Source organism: Gavia stellata, chromosome 3 (genome assembly GCF_030936135.1).
Source record: "Gavia stellata isolate bGavSte3 chromosome 3, bGavSte3.hap2, whole genome shotgun sequence".
In the NCBI taxonomy this organism is placed as follows: Eukaryota; Metazoa; Chordata; class Aves; order Gaviiformes; family Gaviidae; genus Gavia; species Gavia stellata.
Window position 1 is genome coordinate 71478676 of NC_082596.1, and position 14070 is coordinate 71492745.

A 14070-nucleotide genomic window follows, 5' to 3' on the forward strand; every position below is an offset into this window, starting at 1 on the left:
CAAAGCTTTTAGAGAGCTTTGTGAAGAACATAGTGACTTTGCTATCTGTATCCTACGTGACCATTGATGTACGTGTGCTGTTGTGTCAAGAAGGCAAGAAATCATCCTGCTTTTTAGCAATGAAAGTAGCATGGCTGTAAGGGAGAAGAGGGAATTATCCCAACCTTACTGAATAGTCAAGCTAATTTATCAAGGTAAATGATCTCCTATGTCTTAGAAAAACACGGGCATAATTAATTTATATTTTAAGTCTGTCCTCAGTTTTAAAAAACAATTTTACGATCTTCTGATGAGCTATTCAGCTAGATAATTAACCAGAGCAAATAATTGTTTTTAAAAATACATAGTTCCTTAATTTCTTTCTAATTTCTTAACTTCCTTAAATTCTATTTTTAAACAATAAAGATGAAAGTAGTCCTAATAATAGTGGCTATGGACAGAGGTAGTTAAAAATGAAGTTTTAATCCCTGGCACAGTGGAATTCAGAAGAATATTTTAATTCTCTGATCTCCAGGACTTCTAGAAAACTGAAGAATCAGTATTAAGGGGGAAGACTTAGCATTTGTAATCCTTACTTATTGATATACTAATGGAGACTGTTGCCCAAACTTAAGAACTGTGGAATTTCATGCCACCAAAAAATAGTTGCGATTCCCAGCTCAGTGGTTTTGAAACTGGTAAGTGATTTCCAGGGCCAAAACGTGTGCGTGTGTGTATGCATGTATGTGTGTTTGAAATGGAGGTCCAAGTAGCAGCTCTACAGGGAGCAGATGAGCGTAGCTGCTACTGCCAGTTGTTGGTAGTTAGCTGTTCTCTGGCAAGTGCACACAATCACAAATGGTAATCTGTGTGCTAACTTCTCTCCTGCCGTGGAAGAAGTAAGCTGCTGCTATCATGACTTAGAAGTAGATGTGGAAAAGGGCTGTATTTGGTACAGGGAAGCCCAAAAGTGATTGTGCAAAAATAACCAAACCAAAATAACAACAATAAACAAAACAATGTCTCATTTGCTAACATGATTGTTTGTCATTCCTCCACTAAAGCATATTATTTTAAAATTTGCTTCAGAATCATAAATACTAGTTAAAGAGAACATTAACAGCTTTGGCCAGGTCCCCTGCCAGTAAATTCAATTTGAGGAGAGACAAATTTTGCTTATTACATGCCATTGTAATTAAAGTCTCTGCATTTTATCATCTTAAAAACACTGAGCTAGAAATAGCTCTAATGAGCAAAGTTGTATTACTCAAATATTTTCAGTACTTAAAAATGCTTTCTTTTTTCTTACAGTCAAGGAACCTTGCACTAGGAAGTCAGACATTCAATCAATAGGAATCATGCTGTAGCTGTCGTTAGTGTAATGTGAGTATATAAAGTTTCAGAAATTCCCTTTTGTTAGGTAACATCATATGAATTTGGCACTTCTCTTTCATTTCGGTTACTGTCTTGAGACATATGCCAGTGTGTAGAGTGACAGGACACATGCATTGATGCAGAAACTGATTTAATCAACATTTATTGTGTTCCTTCCTGGAACCAAAGAGTAAGTACGCTTCAATGGCAAGAAAGGCAGTATGTACTTGTATCCCTAGAAAGTGTTGCTCAGGCCAAGAGGTTGAAATTTTCTGGTGTGAAGCAGTTTTTCAGTATTTGCCTTCATCACTTCACTTAGAACTACCCTGGCCTGTTAGCTGGGAAAAGAAATGCGAGCAATTCCCTTGTGCAGACATACAAGCCAGGTCTTTCTTCCAAAAATACAGCTGAGGAACTAATGCCTTGCTTAATTGGTGGTTACAGCACTTAGGGAGGATGTAAGAGATCTGTGTTCAAATCCTTCCTCTCTATGCTGTCCTTCGAACTCTAGTTGAGCAGCCTAACAATGGCAGTCTTTCCTGTAGAAGCTGTGCCACTGTAAAATGGCTGAATTAGTGAGCATGTGTGTCTTGTTGGATAACCATGACACTCACCTGAGAAGGGGTAGGTCCTGTTCCAAGTATGTAAATAGTGCTGAAATACATTCAGCTGCGATTGAGGCTATGGAAGAAGCTGGATTTGGATCTCCCCCATCCCAGAGAAGCACTCTTATTTTCATGCTGTTGGGTATTTAAAAATGAAAACACAGGGACACTTCCATTTCTGCCTAGTTCAGGTGGGGAAGGTTCAGCGCATGCTTTAAGGCTGTCTTGTGAAACCTCACAGAAACACCTTGCCCATGCAGGCCGGTGAGGCTGAGGCACTTACCAGGTGCCTACATTCATGGCACCAGTGAGATTTATGCTGTTAGCTTCCTGGGAGCCTTGACTGGCACAAATATGCACCTTGGGGCCCATAGATGCCTTCTGGCTACGTCTGAGAACAGAAAGCACTCTGTGCATTAGCAATGGACTAGGTTATGTAGCTGAATACCTCTAACTTTGTTTTCTTTCTGCTTGACTATTCCGGCCAGCATTCCTAGTTTCTTTTTTTTCTCACTAGAGAAACACAACAGAGCTGCTTGAATTCGTTTGAGGTGTTTGCCAGAATTCTCATACCAATTTGATGATGTGAATGCTGCAGAACTTGTGTTGTCTTTCATTTGGAAACTCACAGTTGTGTGGGCAGTGACCTTTTCATATCGGGTGCATGCTTCCTCTTCTCTACCTTTGGGCATGAGTGGTTTAGTTTTCTATCTTGGATAATATTATATTTTACCTTTTTTTTTTCCCCTCCAGATATACCTTCTTGTGTTTTGTTTGCATTTTTTTGTGTCTTAAAGCTATCCAGGAACTTTTTCTTGCCATTCGGAAATCTTTTCCAACTAAAATAATTGAATCTTCAATTAGCCTAGATTTTATCACATTTCTGCCTGGTTTTTTTTTGCAAAATCCCTCTCAAAAGACATTTTTCCTTCCTTTGTCCGCGTGTCTTTGTTTTACCTCTCCTCATTCCACACACAAACATTCCCCTGCACTAGTTTGTTTAAATCTTAGTCTGTTCTAGCCAATTCTGCAAGGCACATGGGAATTATTTATGTGAAAGATGCTATACACAAGAGAGCTGCTGCTGCCTTTGGCCCAGCAGCTTTACTGGGAGAGCAAAGCCTTGACCTACTTAGTGTTGGGCTGCAATAATGTTCTCTTTTTTTCATTTACACTAGCCAGGCTAGCCAGAGAAAGAGCTTTTGCTGTTGAGGAAGTGAAGCATATGGAGGTCTCTGCTGTGAAACCAGCTTCAGCTCTCCTTTCAAGAGTAAGAAGTTGAATGTATTTTAAGTAATATAAATATATTTTAAGTAATAATAACACAGAATTTTATCGAGGTTAGTACTACAGCCTATAGTTCTTCAGCCTAAGGGTTGGAATGGCTAATTCAACATTGGGTAAGGTTTCCTGGGTGCTGACATGCAACGAGGCATTCTGTAATCTTCCTTGGCAGCCTTTATTGTCAGGAGTTGCTCTGTGGCTGCATCTGTATTGCAAAAGCTGTTGACTTCTATAGGTTTCTAGGTCTGTATGCACATCTTGGTCATATCGTAGTTCCAGGCTCAGACTCAAGACCTAGATGCATAGGAGCTCTCTCTGCCCTAGAGTCCCTGGAAAATAATAGTGATACGCCCCACAAGTACTCGGCTGGGGCAGTGAGGGGGACCAGGACCCCAAGGTAAATATCAGGAGACAAGTATAGACCTTAGGAGAGTATGGATAGAGGTTGTAGAATTAGTCTTACATCATTAAGGATGCTACTGACTTGCACTGGCAGAAACTCTGCTTTCTCATGAGGATAATGCAGTAAATGTGAAAGTATTGCCAATGCCCTAAGGGGAGAGGTGGCCAGAGTGCAGCCAGAAGTGCTGTATGCAGCAACAACTCAGGGCCAGCCCCTTTCTTTCACTTTTGTGCGAAGAGATAACTTGAGGCTGTGACTGCAAGTCCTTCAGCAGGTCCAAAGGAGAAGCTGAATGGCTCAAGCAGTGTGTCAAGGCATGGTGAGACACCTCCCTGAGCCAGCTCTCCATTCTCCCTTTTTAGTGCAAATTGTAATGCTCTTCCTAGCTGCTGGCTTAGTTTCCTGGTGGGGTGAAAGGTGCTGTCTAGAATCCTCGTCACCAAACAATGCTGCTGGGAATGGGAAAATATGAAGGGTCTTAGCAATAATGTACTCAGTACCCAAGTTGTTCTATCGTTCTTGTTTTTCTTTCCCCGGTATCTGATCTTAAAACCAGTATGGGAAAACACAAGAGATACAAACCAGTGGCTTCTTGTAGCAAGAAACCAAATTCTGTCTTTTCTATGCAGTGTGAGAAGTTCTTAAAGAGCAACTTTGCTAAAAACCAAATAAGGTTTTGCAGAAATACTGCTTACTCTACTAATTACGCAACGTGGCTCCATCTAATCATGAAAAGACTCATCATCCCTGACAGTGGGCTAATGTACTTCTAACGTTGCCAGTATTGCACAGTTGTTACACTCTTTCCCAATGAGCACTGGGACCTTAAGCGTGATGATATGAAACCTTTAATCATTAATGAAAACAAGCAATTTGTCTATGATCTCAGTTTGACAATCCATAAAATAGTGTTTCTCAAATGACAAATTAGCAATTTGGTTACAAAGAACAAAGTTTAAACAACACAACAGTTGTATGCACAAAGCTACCACGTCTTTTTTTAAATCAGGAAAAAAATTTATTTATAAAAACGTCTCATTAACTTACTGTCAAGTCTCTAGCTGAATACAGTGGTTTAGAACACTAACGGCCCATGCTTTTATACAGATTAGCCAAAGCATGAACACCAATGAAAATTAACCCCCGAAAATAACTTTGCTTTATGTTATGAGCCACAACAGTGTTAAAACTGGAACAGTAATGAAAGCAACACAAGTGTTAGGAAGCACAGTTGCCTAAAGAGTAAAAGAAGTATTTTCTTTTGATGTCTCAGAATAATAAGAAAGTTAGAAATGGCAGAAACTCTTCTGTAGATTAGTCCATAGAAAGCATTGTCTCATGGGGCTTTGGAAAAGTCCTGTCTGGTGGCTAATGCACTAGGGCATGATGAGATACATTACAGAGCCCCCAGGCCAGTAACTTCTGAAGACAGCCTAAAATGTAGGAACAAAAACGAGGAAAAGAAAAGGAAAAAAAAAAAAAAGGCAAAAAAAAGAAAAAAAATCTTCTCACTATTAAAAAAGTAACACTTGAGTACAACCAGCATAGAACAGCATTTCAATGCAGGCAAGTTTTCTCACACAGAGGTTGGTGGTTTGTTTTTTTTTTTTTTAAAAAAGTCAATTGTTGAAACAGTTACAATAGTCCAGAACAATTTTACAGCAGTTTACTAGAGCTGTTAAATAGCTGAGGTACCTTGACATTATTTCCACTTTTTCCTTCATTATATACAAACAAAAAAAAAGCCCAAAACAAACAAAAAAACCCCAAACAACAAAACCAACCCCAAACCCCATTTAGATAAGTGCAAACTGTAACAATGACAGTTCTACAAATGGTTACAGTGACAAAACTTAGTGCAAAGGTACTAAGGTGAAGAAAAGCCCACAGAATGCAGAAATGACACAAAATACTGAGATAGTACTTAGCCCTATACAATAATAATAACACACTTTGAAATACCATGTTTTAAAAAGTATTGCATTTGCATTGTGTTTTTAGTTTATATTAAAATGCACTGAATACAGTTCAATTGTTAAAGCTTTGTGTCCAAGGAGTGCAAAGTGGATGAACATGGCGGGCTAATGGGATTCTGGATTCGGAAGTGGTGAGGAAAACAATATTGCATTACTGAGTTATGCAACAGAAATTAAAAAGGTGGATGGACAAACAGAAAACGCAGTTATAAACTAGTTCCAACAGCTAACAACCAGCCATTACATCACCCAGCTCTCTTCGGTTTGGCTGCAGTTGGGTGTCTGGTTTTAGTTAATACGAACATCGTTAAGTTCTTGTTAAAGGGATGTTTTCTGTCCAGGCAGCAATCTTTGAATGTCCTTTGATAAGCACTAGATTTTATTCGTAGTTACAGTACAATCCGACTGCATGATGAGGGGGTGAGTTAAATAGGAATGTATTTAGAGAAACCTAACAAAAAATGATCATTTTGGCTGAACAAAATATATGTGGGAGCGTGTACCAGAAAAGTGACTGTGCATTCTGATTTGTAGCTACTATTAAGTACTTACAGAGATAAGTACTTTTTCGGTATATATAGGAGTAAAACATCTGAGTGCAAAAAAACCAGGAGCCCGCTCTCCTTCCCTAAAGAGGAGTTCTTAAAATCACGTTTTTCCAAACCAGAGAAAAGTTGTTGCACCCTTTAAAAGAACGGAGTGGAAAGGCACAGGTGCCTGATACTTTTTTCTTGTTGTCTTCCAATCATTTTAATTTCGGACTTTTTCTTGGACCAGAAAGCTTCACTTGTTGTACACAGAAGTACCTGAGGTTTGGTACTTTCTAGCCCCCATCTCCTGCTCGCAGGCAGGTGTCGGGGCAGGGGAGATGGGAGTCTTCAGGCCTGTCAAGAACAGCTGAATGACCGTGGGGGGCCAGCACTTCAGGTGGGATTTCAGGGGTGCTAGCAATCATCAGAAGTGCCAAATTTGCAGGCTCTAGCAATAGAAAAAATTATCAGAGGTGCCAATTTGCCATAGAAAATGGTTCTGCAGTTGGAAGGATCCCTTCAAATGGATATAACTGTATTTATATGCCGGGCAGTATTGCTGGAGCGGGACCCGGCTGTCAAAATTTTGCCTCATTTATGTTTTTTCTTTCTCCCCAGGTGTCTCCTTGCCGGGGCGGGGGCACCCTGCCATGCTGCGGGGCTGCCGGAGGGCCAGCTCTGGCTGCGGCCCCGGCAGAGGGATGGTGTCGGTGGGGAAAGCCCCTGGGCTGGCGCCCGCCCGCTGTTGGAACTAGTTGGTAGGTGGTGCCCGGGTGTTAGTCGTTATGGAGAGCGGAAGACGACTTGAGTCGGCAACAGTTAACACTAGTAATTTAACAGAAAATAAAAGATGCCGTATTGTTTCCTTGATAACTAGGATCTACCACAGACTCTTGGCAGAGCTGGCAAAGCTTGCATTGTGTCTCATCCCTTCAATATGGAGCAAACTTCTGGCGGTCAGATTTCTTAACCCCGCTCGTCGAAGGAATTTTGGCAGTGTAAGCGGACAAACTCCCCGTGGCCCCCGCGGCGGCCGCGGCATTTAGTGCCAGGAGTGGGACAGTTTTCATGCCAAGCAGACTGGAGACAGGAACGGCATAGTGGGTGGTTGGCAGAGTTGGTAGGGGAGGGGGGGTACTGACGGTAACGGCGGAGGCGGCCGCCAGCACGGCCATGGAGGTGGGGGTGGAGGTAGGGGTGGCAGACTGAGAGAGGTTCATGTTGAGGTCAACAGGGGTCGTGACGGAAGCGGTCTGGGTGCTGACTTTAGCCATCTCTAAGCTGCAAACGAAGAGAGGAAGAGGAACAAACAGGTTGGGAGGGTCCAGCCAGGGCGGTGGGGCCAGGAGGAGGAAGGGACGGAGGGACAGCAACCACGAAAGGGCAGGATTAGATTGGTGGACGAGGGGGACAGACGAGAGGGAGGGAGAGGGGGGAGAGAGAGAGAAAAAAAGGGAAAATGAGGGTCAAAGGAGGAACATGTTATGTGTTAAAGAAGAGAAATAACAAAAGGGTTTTTCATGATTCGATGGCGAAAACATTACTGAGATTCTAAAGTTCTTTCCAAAAAAAAAAAAAAAAAACAAACGAGGTTGGGTGGGGTTTGCTAGTTCATTTTATATATGAAAAACAAAATCTAAGGAATGCAGGTAATGGCAAAAAGATGGAAAAAACAAAACTTAAAAGAAAACTTAAAATAACTATGAAGTTTACTCCCCAGCACTGATATGGTGAATTTCGCTTTTCAAAATTACGGTACTTTTGAAAGGGGGACGCGGGGGGTTTTGGTAATTTTTTCAATTTGTCAATTTTGTGGCATAAATAGTACCCTTTGTCATTTTGCTAGGATGAGAGGAGACTGAGCAATGATTTGCTGCTTCCGTCTAAGACATAAAGTTTTGGTTTGTTTTTTTTTCTTTAGAAAGTTAGTTTTTCATTTCATTCACTGTGAGGTCAATGTGCATTTTTCATATAAAACAAACCTGATTAGCCAGTGTGTTCACTTCGATTTGTACTTTCCCCAGACTTCATTTTTTAAAATCACAACAAAATATTTATGCAATCTAATTATAAGGAAATTAGTAAAAAGGAACACTGACAAACACCCCGGCTTCCACAGCAGTGGTATCCTTTCTGAGCTTGTGGCAGTGGTTACAGTGAACATAAAAGAGCTTACCAGCTGACAGACAAGGTACTACAATGGATACAACATGCGCATCATCAGATGGACCCCGCCAGCACAAGGAAGTTGATATTGACCCGACCTCCGAGCCCAAGGCAGTGATGGGCTTTTTGGAGGATGTAGGTATCAAACCACCTTCGCTTTAGTCTAACTCCACCCACTGGCAGGCAAGTTGAGTTTGGCCATATACTTAGGCTTTTCTGTACATTTTTACACATTAAAATACAATAATTCCAAGGATGCGTTGTTTTTTTCAGATGACAGAATGTTTACCTAGATAAACCCTCCCTTTGCCATATGTTCGTTGCAGTTTGTGCACGGGGTTTTGGGTTGGCAAACCACCTCAATACTAATTTTGGGCTGCGTTTTGCACGTGACCAGCTGGGCGGTGTGGCAGCCTAGCATGTAAATAGGACTATGGGTTAGAAAATCTTTGCTAGCTACAGTTATACATGTATTAATTCCAACTTTGGGGGTTTTTTCAGTAATTACTAACTTGTCAGGCTCCTGGGCTTTCTCCTGAGGTGAGCTGGGGAGCTGCAGCAGTTTCTCCCTCCCGGAGCGGAGCGCCCCGAGCGACCGGCCAGCCGTGCAGAGGGCAGGTGTGGCGGAGGACCTGCCGCTTTCTTATCAAGTCCTGTCAGGCCTGGGAGAGGCTTCCCGGCATGGGGTTTGTGCTGGTCCCTGTTGGCACTAGGGGCTGGGCGTGCAGGGTTAGAGAGCAGCTGTAGCCAGGCTCCCTGCCCAGGACGAGGGAGGGGAGCATGGTCACCCTACTCAGGGTTTGGGAGAGCCTCCCTTTCCCTCACCTTAGGCTTACGTGCAGTTTTGAGAGCAACAGCCCCTGGTCTATTCACAGCTGGAGAAAGGCAATGACCAGAAGGCCTGACCGCTTTGCGCAAGGGCAAGGATGCAAGCAATGAACCAGCGCTAAACAGGGGATGGGGATGTTGGACTACAGCTTCCCAAAACACTGCTGCTGAAGGTGAGTCTAAAGGATACCTGAAGCGGGTCTTGAGCCAGGGAGAGGAGAGTGGAGGCGAGAGGGAGACGCGCTTGAGCACCGAGCTCCTCTCTTCCCCGCAAAAGAAAGAACTCTCTTAGAGTATTAACTCCTCATCGGCTTTTGCTGGAAAGTTGGAAGGCATAAGGCTTCTCTGAGGGGCTGGGAGGGGAGGAGGGCAAGTGCATGAAATGCAGACCTATTTGTAGGAGGTAAGGCTTTGGTTTTCCTGCCCTGTGGTGTTTGTTTATATGTCCCCATGGATGAGCAGCTCAGAATTTTTCTAGCCTCCACAGCAGAGTTGCTCTTTGCAGAGAGAAGAGCATCCTTGTGCTGTTAGCGGTGCTACCTGCAATCTACCCGCACAGCAGGATTTACATCAAGAATGCTTGTTTCTGTCCACTGAAATGGTGGCTCCAACTGCAGCATACATCCTCAACTTGGGGTGTAGGGGTTACATGGTGATACCTGAGTAGGTTTTGAAAAACTCAGTTTATACAGTTGGATTTTTTTTGTATTTCTAACTCAGTATTATTCTGGGAGGGAGGCATATAGAAAGATAATGCAGGACTCAGTGTTTCAGTGACTCCAAATTTGCCTACCTTGCATCTAATAAAAGCAAAAAAACCCTTACTGATATGGGGGGTATTTGAGCCTGAGCTTTTTCCTGCACCAGCAGGGAGAATAGATCCCACAGGCTAAATGCTGGTGTTGGTAGCCGCCACTCAAACTCCCTGTCTCTGGTGTACTCACACAGGTACGATTAAAGCAATAATTTGCCCTGCTTCACATTTATTACTGGTGGTAACGCATAAGGTGAAAGTATGTCAGGTTAGCTATCAGCTGTCCTGTGACAGTGGCGGTTTCCCAAACCAACTGTAGATGCAACAAAATTGAATGTGAAAGCAGATGAGACAGCCTTCATACAAAATTTCATGGTGCCAATTTTACACTGTCCCTTTGAAGACCTACACTTTATGAATATATACACCGAAGGCCACATCCTGCATTACCCAAAACTGGTGAAAGGAATAAAGCTCAAGTGTGGCTTCAGTGGTCCTGTTAGCTCTGTGACTGAACCTCTCATCAATATGGCAGTAAAAAAATATCTTCAGGAAACTGCTCTTCCACAAGGAGCAAGTGCTGCTGGCTACAATTAATACATAATCCAAAGTCAAATATTACACAGGAAACCTAAACTGCAGTTCATTCTTAATAAAAGCTAGAAGATGGAATTGGGTAATGAAAAGCCGGTTACTACAGTGGAGACCAGTTAAGAGACAGAAGATTTTACAGGAAAAAAAGACACTTATACTGCAAACAAGCTAGGACACGTTCTACTCATACAGAGGTCAGCGCTCGGGTAATCAATACAGAATCAAACCAATACTCTAGAAAGATTTAAATCTCTATCTTGATATTGTATCAATGTATTTATATATCTATAATTTAGAGTATATTATGTACATATTTGACACCAGATTGCAATAAAAGTCTTAAAACAATTTGATAAATTATCATATAGATGGCAACTTTGGTTGGAGGATAGTTTAAAGATACACATAGAACATTTCAGGAATACAGTGGATAGATAATTTTTTTTTACATCCTATGTTGCTGTGAGACATTGATTTATGCTGGAATACAGGCCCTGGAAACCAAATCCACAAGAATGACAGATCTTGTGGGGGAGAGGAAAAAAACGTCGACCTTACCCTGAATGCTTATATGGCTTTTATTTATTATCATTATTATTTTGACATACCAGACTATACCTTGGGCAATCTAGGTACTGTATTCAGCTCTTCCCCACCAGTGTTTACTTCCTGCCAACATCTTTAAAGGAGATGGCAGTACTTGTGGCAGGTTTAGGACTGACAAACTCTGAAATTGGCTCCCAGTGTGCACAGGCAGCAGCAGCCTAGATCTGCCTCTCAGAAACCTGCCCGAGCACCTAAACCCCAGCTACAGCAGACCTCCCTCTTGCCTGAAAAGTTCCTTGGTTCTTCCTCCAGTGCGACTGTAAACTAGCACTGCTGCTGTGGTGGCACCTAACTGAACAGGAATTTCTCTTGAAAGGAGAAATCTGGAACAGTGTCACTTTTTAAAATGAAAAAGCCACCTTGATGTCTTATGTTACCTTAAAGCTTAATTTATTATACATTACTTTAAGAGTCTTCATTTACAAATGAAGTCACTTCATCTAAATACAGTTTCAGCACATGGTACATAATAATATATGATGTTTTATTGTAGATGATGGTAACAAATGACTTCTATCTAGAAATTCAACAGGAAGAAAATATTTTGTTTCTGGTTTCACAGGGTATAGATAGAGTATCCATGGTATATGACTGCTGAGAAGTTTTCTTCTTTGCAAAAGTACGTTAAAAGACCTCATATATATCCCATTCCATCGAAAGAATCATTAAACAGTAATAAACAGAAGTGTGAGAGTTCACAGGCTTTTCTAAAGTGAGTCAAACAGAGGTTTGTTCACTAGAGTTTCTGTCTCTGGTGAGCAGATCACTGCAACTCCATTAATAAGTGCATTATTTTATTTGCATGCTTTAGCTGTCTTGAAGATCTTAAATTGTTATCTTCTGAGATCCAGATGCATGCCATATGGTGTTTGTGCAACTAAAAATGAAGGGGTCTATTCTCGTCTCGATGTGTGGGGAATCCCTGAACACCAAGAGAAGAACATATCCTTAAGGGTTAAAGGAGGGAGGGAACACATTTTTATTTGATTACAGGGCTTACGGAAGTGACTTATATTTGCTACAAAGAATATAAATCAAAAGAGCTGTAAGTTGTTGTAGGATTTGGGAAATGGCTTATCTTAGGCTTCATGACACCACCCCTCAATATATCTTCCCCTCGGAAACTACTTTCAAACTGAATTATAGACAGTAGTATTTTTGTTTGCTGTAACACAGAGCTGCACAAAGATCCTTTTCCTCCATTAAAAGACATTTACAGCAGCTTGCAGTGGTGCGCTACAGAACTGGGCTGGAGAGGAGGTTGGACCATAGGAAGCTGTAGACCTGTTATGATTACAGCCCCCCCTATAAATTACATACTTCCCACTACCCTAACAGCAAACATAGTTAAACACAAAGCTTGATTCATGTAACAGTATTTTTTGGGGGGGGAGGGGGAAGAAAAGAAAAAAAAAAAAAAGACAATAAAATACATAGATAGTCCCCCTCCCCACAATATATTGCCTTGGTCCACCATTTACAAGTAGCTCTATAAGACAGAACTATATCCATTGCACTTTTTTCTCAGGATAATTGCAAATAAAGGTGGTATCAATTTTAATATTTTTCTAAATGATCATATCAAAACTGATAGAGACTTAAGCCGTCACAATGGCTTAGCTAAACAGCCAGTGCTTTCATTAATTCTGGCACCAGCAAGTGGAGAGGCAGATAGTCTCAAGCCATCTCATTAGGGAATGCTTTTTACAAATTTCTGATTCTGTCTCTGAAAAAATAAATCCTGTGCCTCTTCAGCAACCAAATGTCAGTTTAATATCAGCTCTGAGTGGCAATTTCCAGTTAGTAAATTAAATCTGTTTTGCAATCTGTTTCACTATATTTGCCATTTAGGACAGTAAAATGGAGCTTTGAAAAGTATTTTCTTCTAAAGGATTGATGATTGTCATTTCATTTAATTTATCCACCTATATTTTAGGTGGATGCTAATGTGAGTATTCAGATTTTTCAGCTTTTGTCATTCAACATGTACCTGGAATTGCACCAGATTAAACTCCTTTCCACATAAACCAACAGCAAACACAGGTTCTAATGATACAGGCTTTACAAATCATTAGGAATTGAATAATACTGTGCAAAATAGACACTGCGAAGCAACTTTCTGGATCTATCCAGCACAGACATTTGCTGGAGAGCAGACAGAGCAATCTCGCAGAAGCATTATCACTTACAAAGCAAACTTACCTTGCATTAATGAGGTACTGTGCTAAGCTGATGTTTGCAGGGGATCCTGTGATTGTAACTTGTCGTTCTGCAGAGCCTTCTGTGGCATTAGCAATCTTGATCTGCGCTCCTGACATCTGCCTGATTTCATTTATCTTACTGCCTTGTCTGCCAATAATGCAGCCTATTAACTGGAGCAGGACAAAGACTGAGATTAGTGCCACAGACACAAGCAAAAACCACTTAACTGCAATTTGTAGTATTGCTGAAAAACATGGTTATGAAAAGCTGAATATCAAAACAAAAGATTTTTGCTGTGCTGTTTGGAAAGAATAACTAGCGCTGTCTATTGGCTCTATGGTCATACGTCTCTAAATCATGTTACGCTGCTACATGGTTATCAACTCAATATCAGGTTATTTAGCTGTCTTCCATGGCAGAAAAGGACAGCGTGCTGTGGTGCTGACGAATACAAAACACAGCCCAGCCTGACTTGCCAGTGGCAGCAGCAAGCCGAGAACAGCAGCTGGAAGTCAGGCTGACCACCCAAAGCCGCTGCCGTGCTGTTCTGCACCGTTCCAGTGTGCTGCTAGTCCTAGACCTCCCTGGGCGCACATGGTCCTCACCTGGCCAGGTACTGCGCTATTAAAGTCAGTGGGATTTACAGCTCTCTAACTGCAGGTAGAAGCAGGCGTAGGAAGAGACTGAAATTTGTCTGTGTTCATTTACAGAAACCTACCAAAACTTCTCTTTTGTGAATAAAACTGAGCCTGGTTGTGTGTGTGTCCGT

The 14070-nt window shown here is 41.7% G+C and overlaps 1 protein-coding gene across 2 annotated transcripts in view; it reads right to left on the minus strand.

Annotated features, from left to right (window-relative positions):
* Window positions 1-14070, minus strand: part of LOC104265047 (poly(rC)-binding protein 3-like) — a 153437-nt gene that overhangs the window by 6039 nt on the left and 133328 nt on the right. Inside the window, exons 12-13 of one of the 2 annotated variants that reach the window (XM_059835950.1) lie at window positions 13302-13471; window positions 4992-5078 (exon numbers count right to left, since the gene is read on the minus strand). In XM_059835950.1, the coding sequence (XP_059691933.1) occupies window positions 5042-5078; window positions 13302-13471 (207 nt within the window). In that variant the 3' untranslated portion in view covers window positions 4992-5041. Of the gene's footprint in view, window positions 1-4991; window positions 5079-13301; window positions 13472-14070 lie in introns of those variants that run through there. The other variant, XM_059835949.1, reaches the window with a different exon arrangement.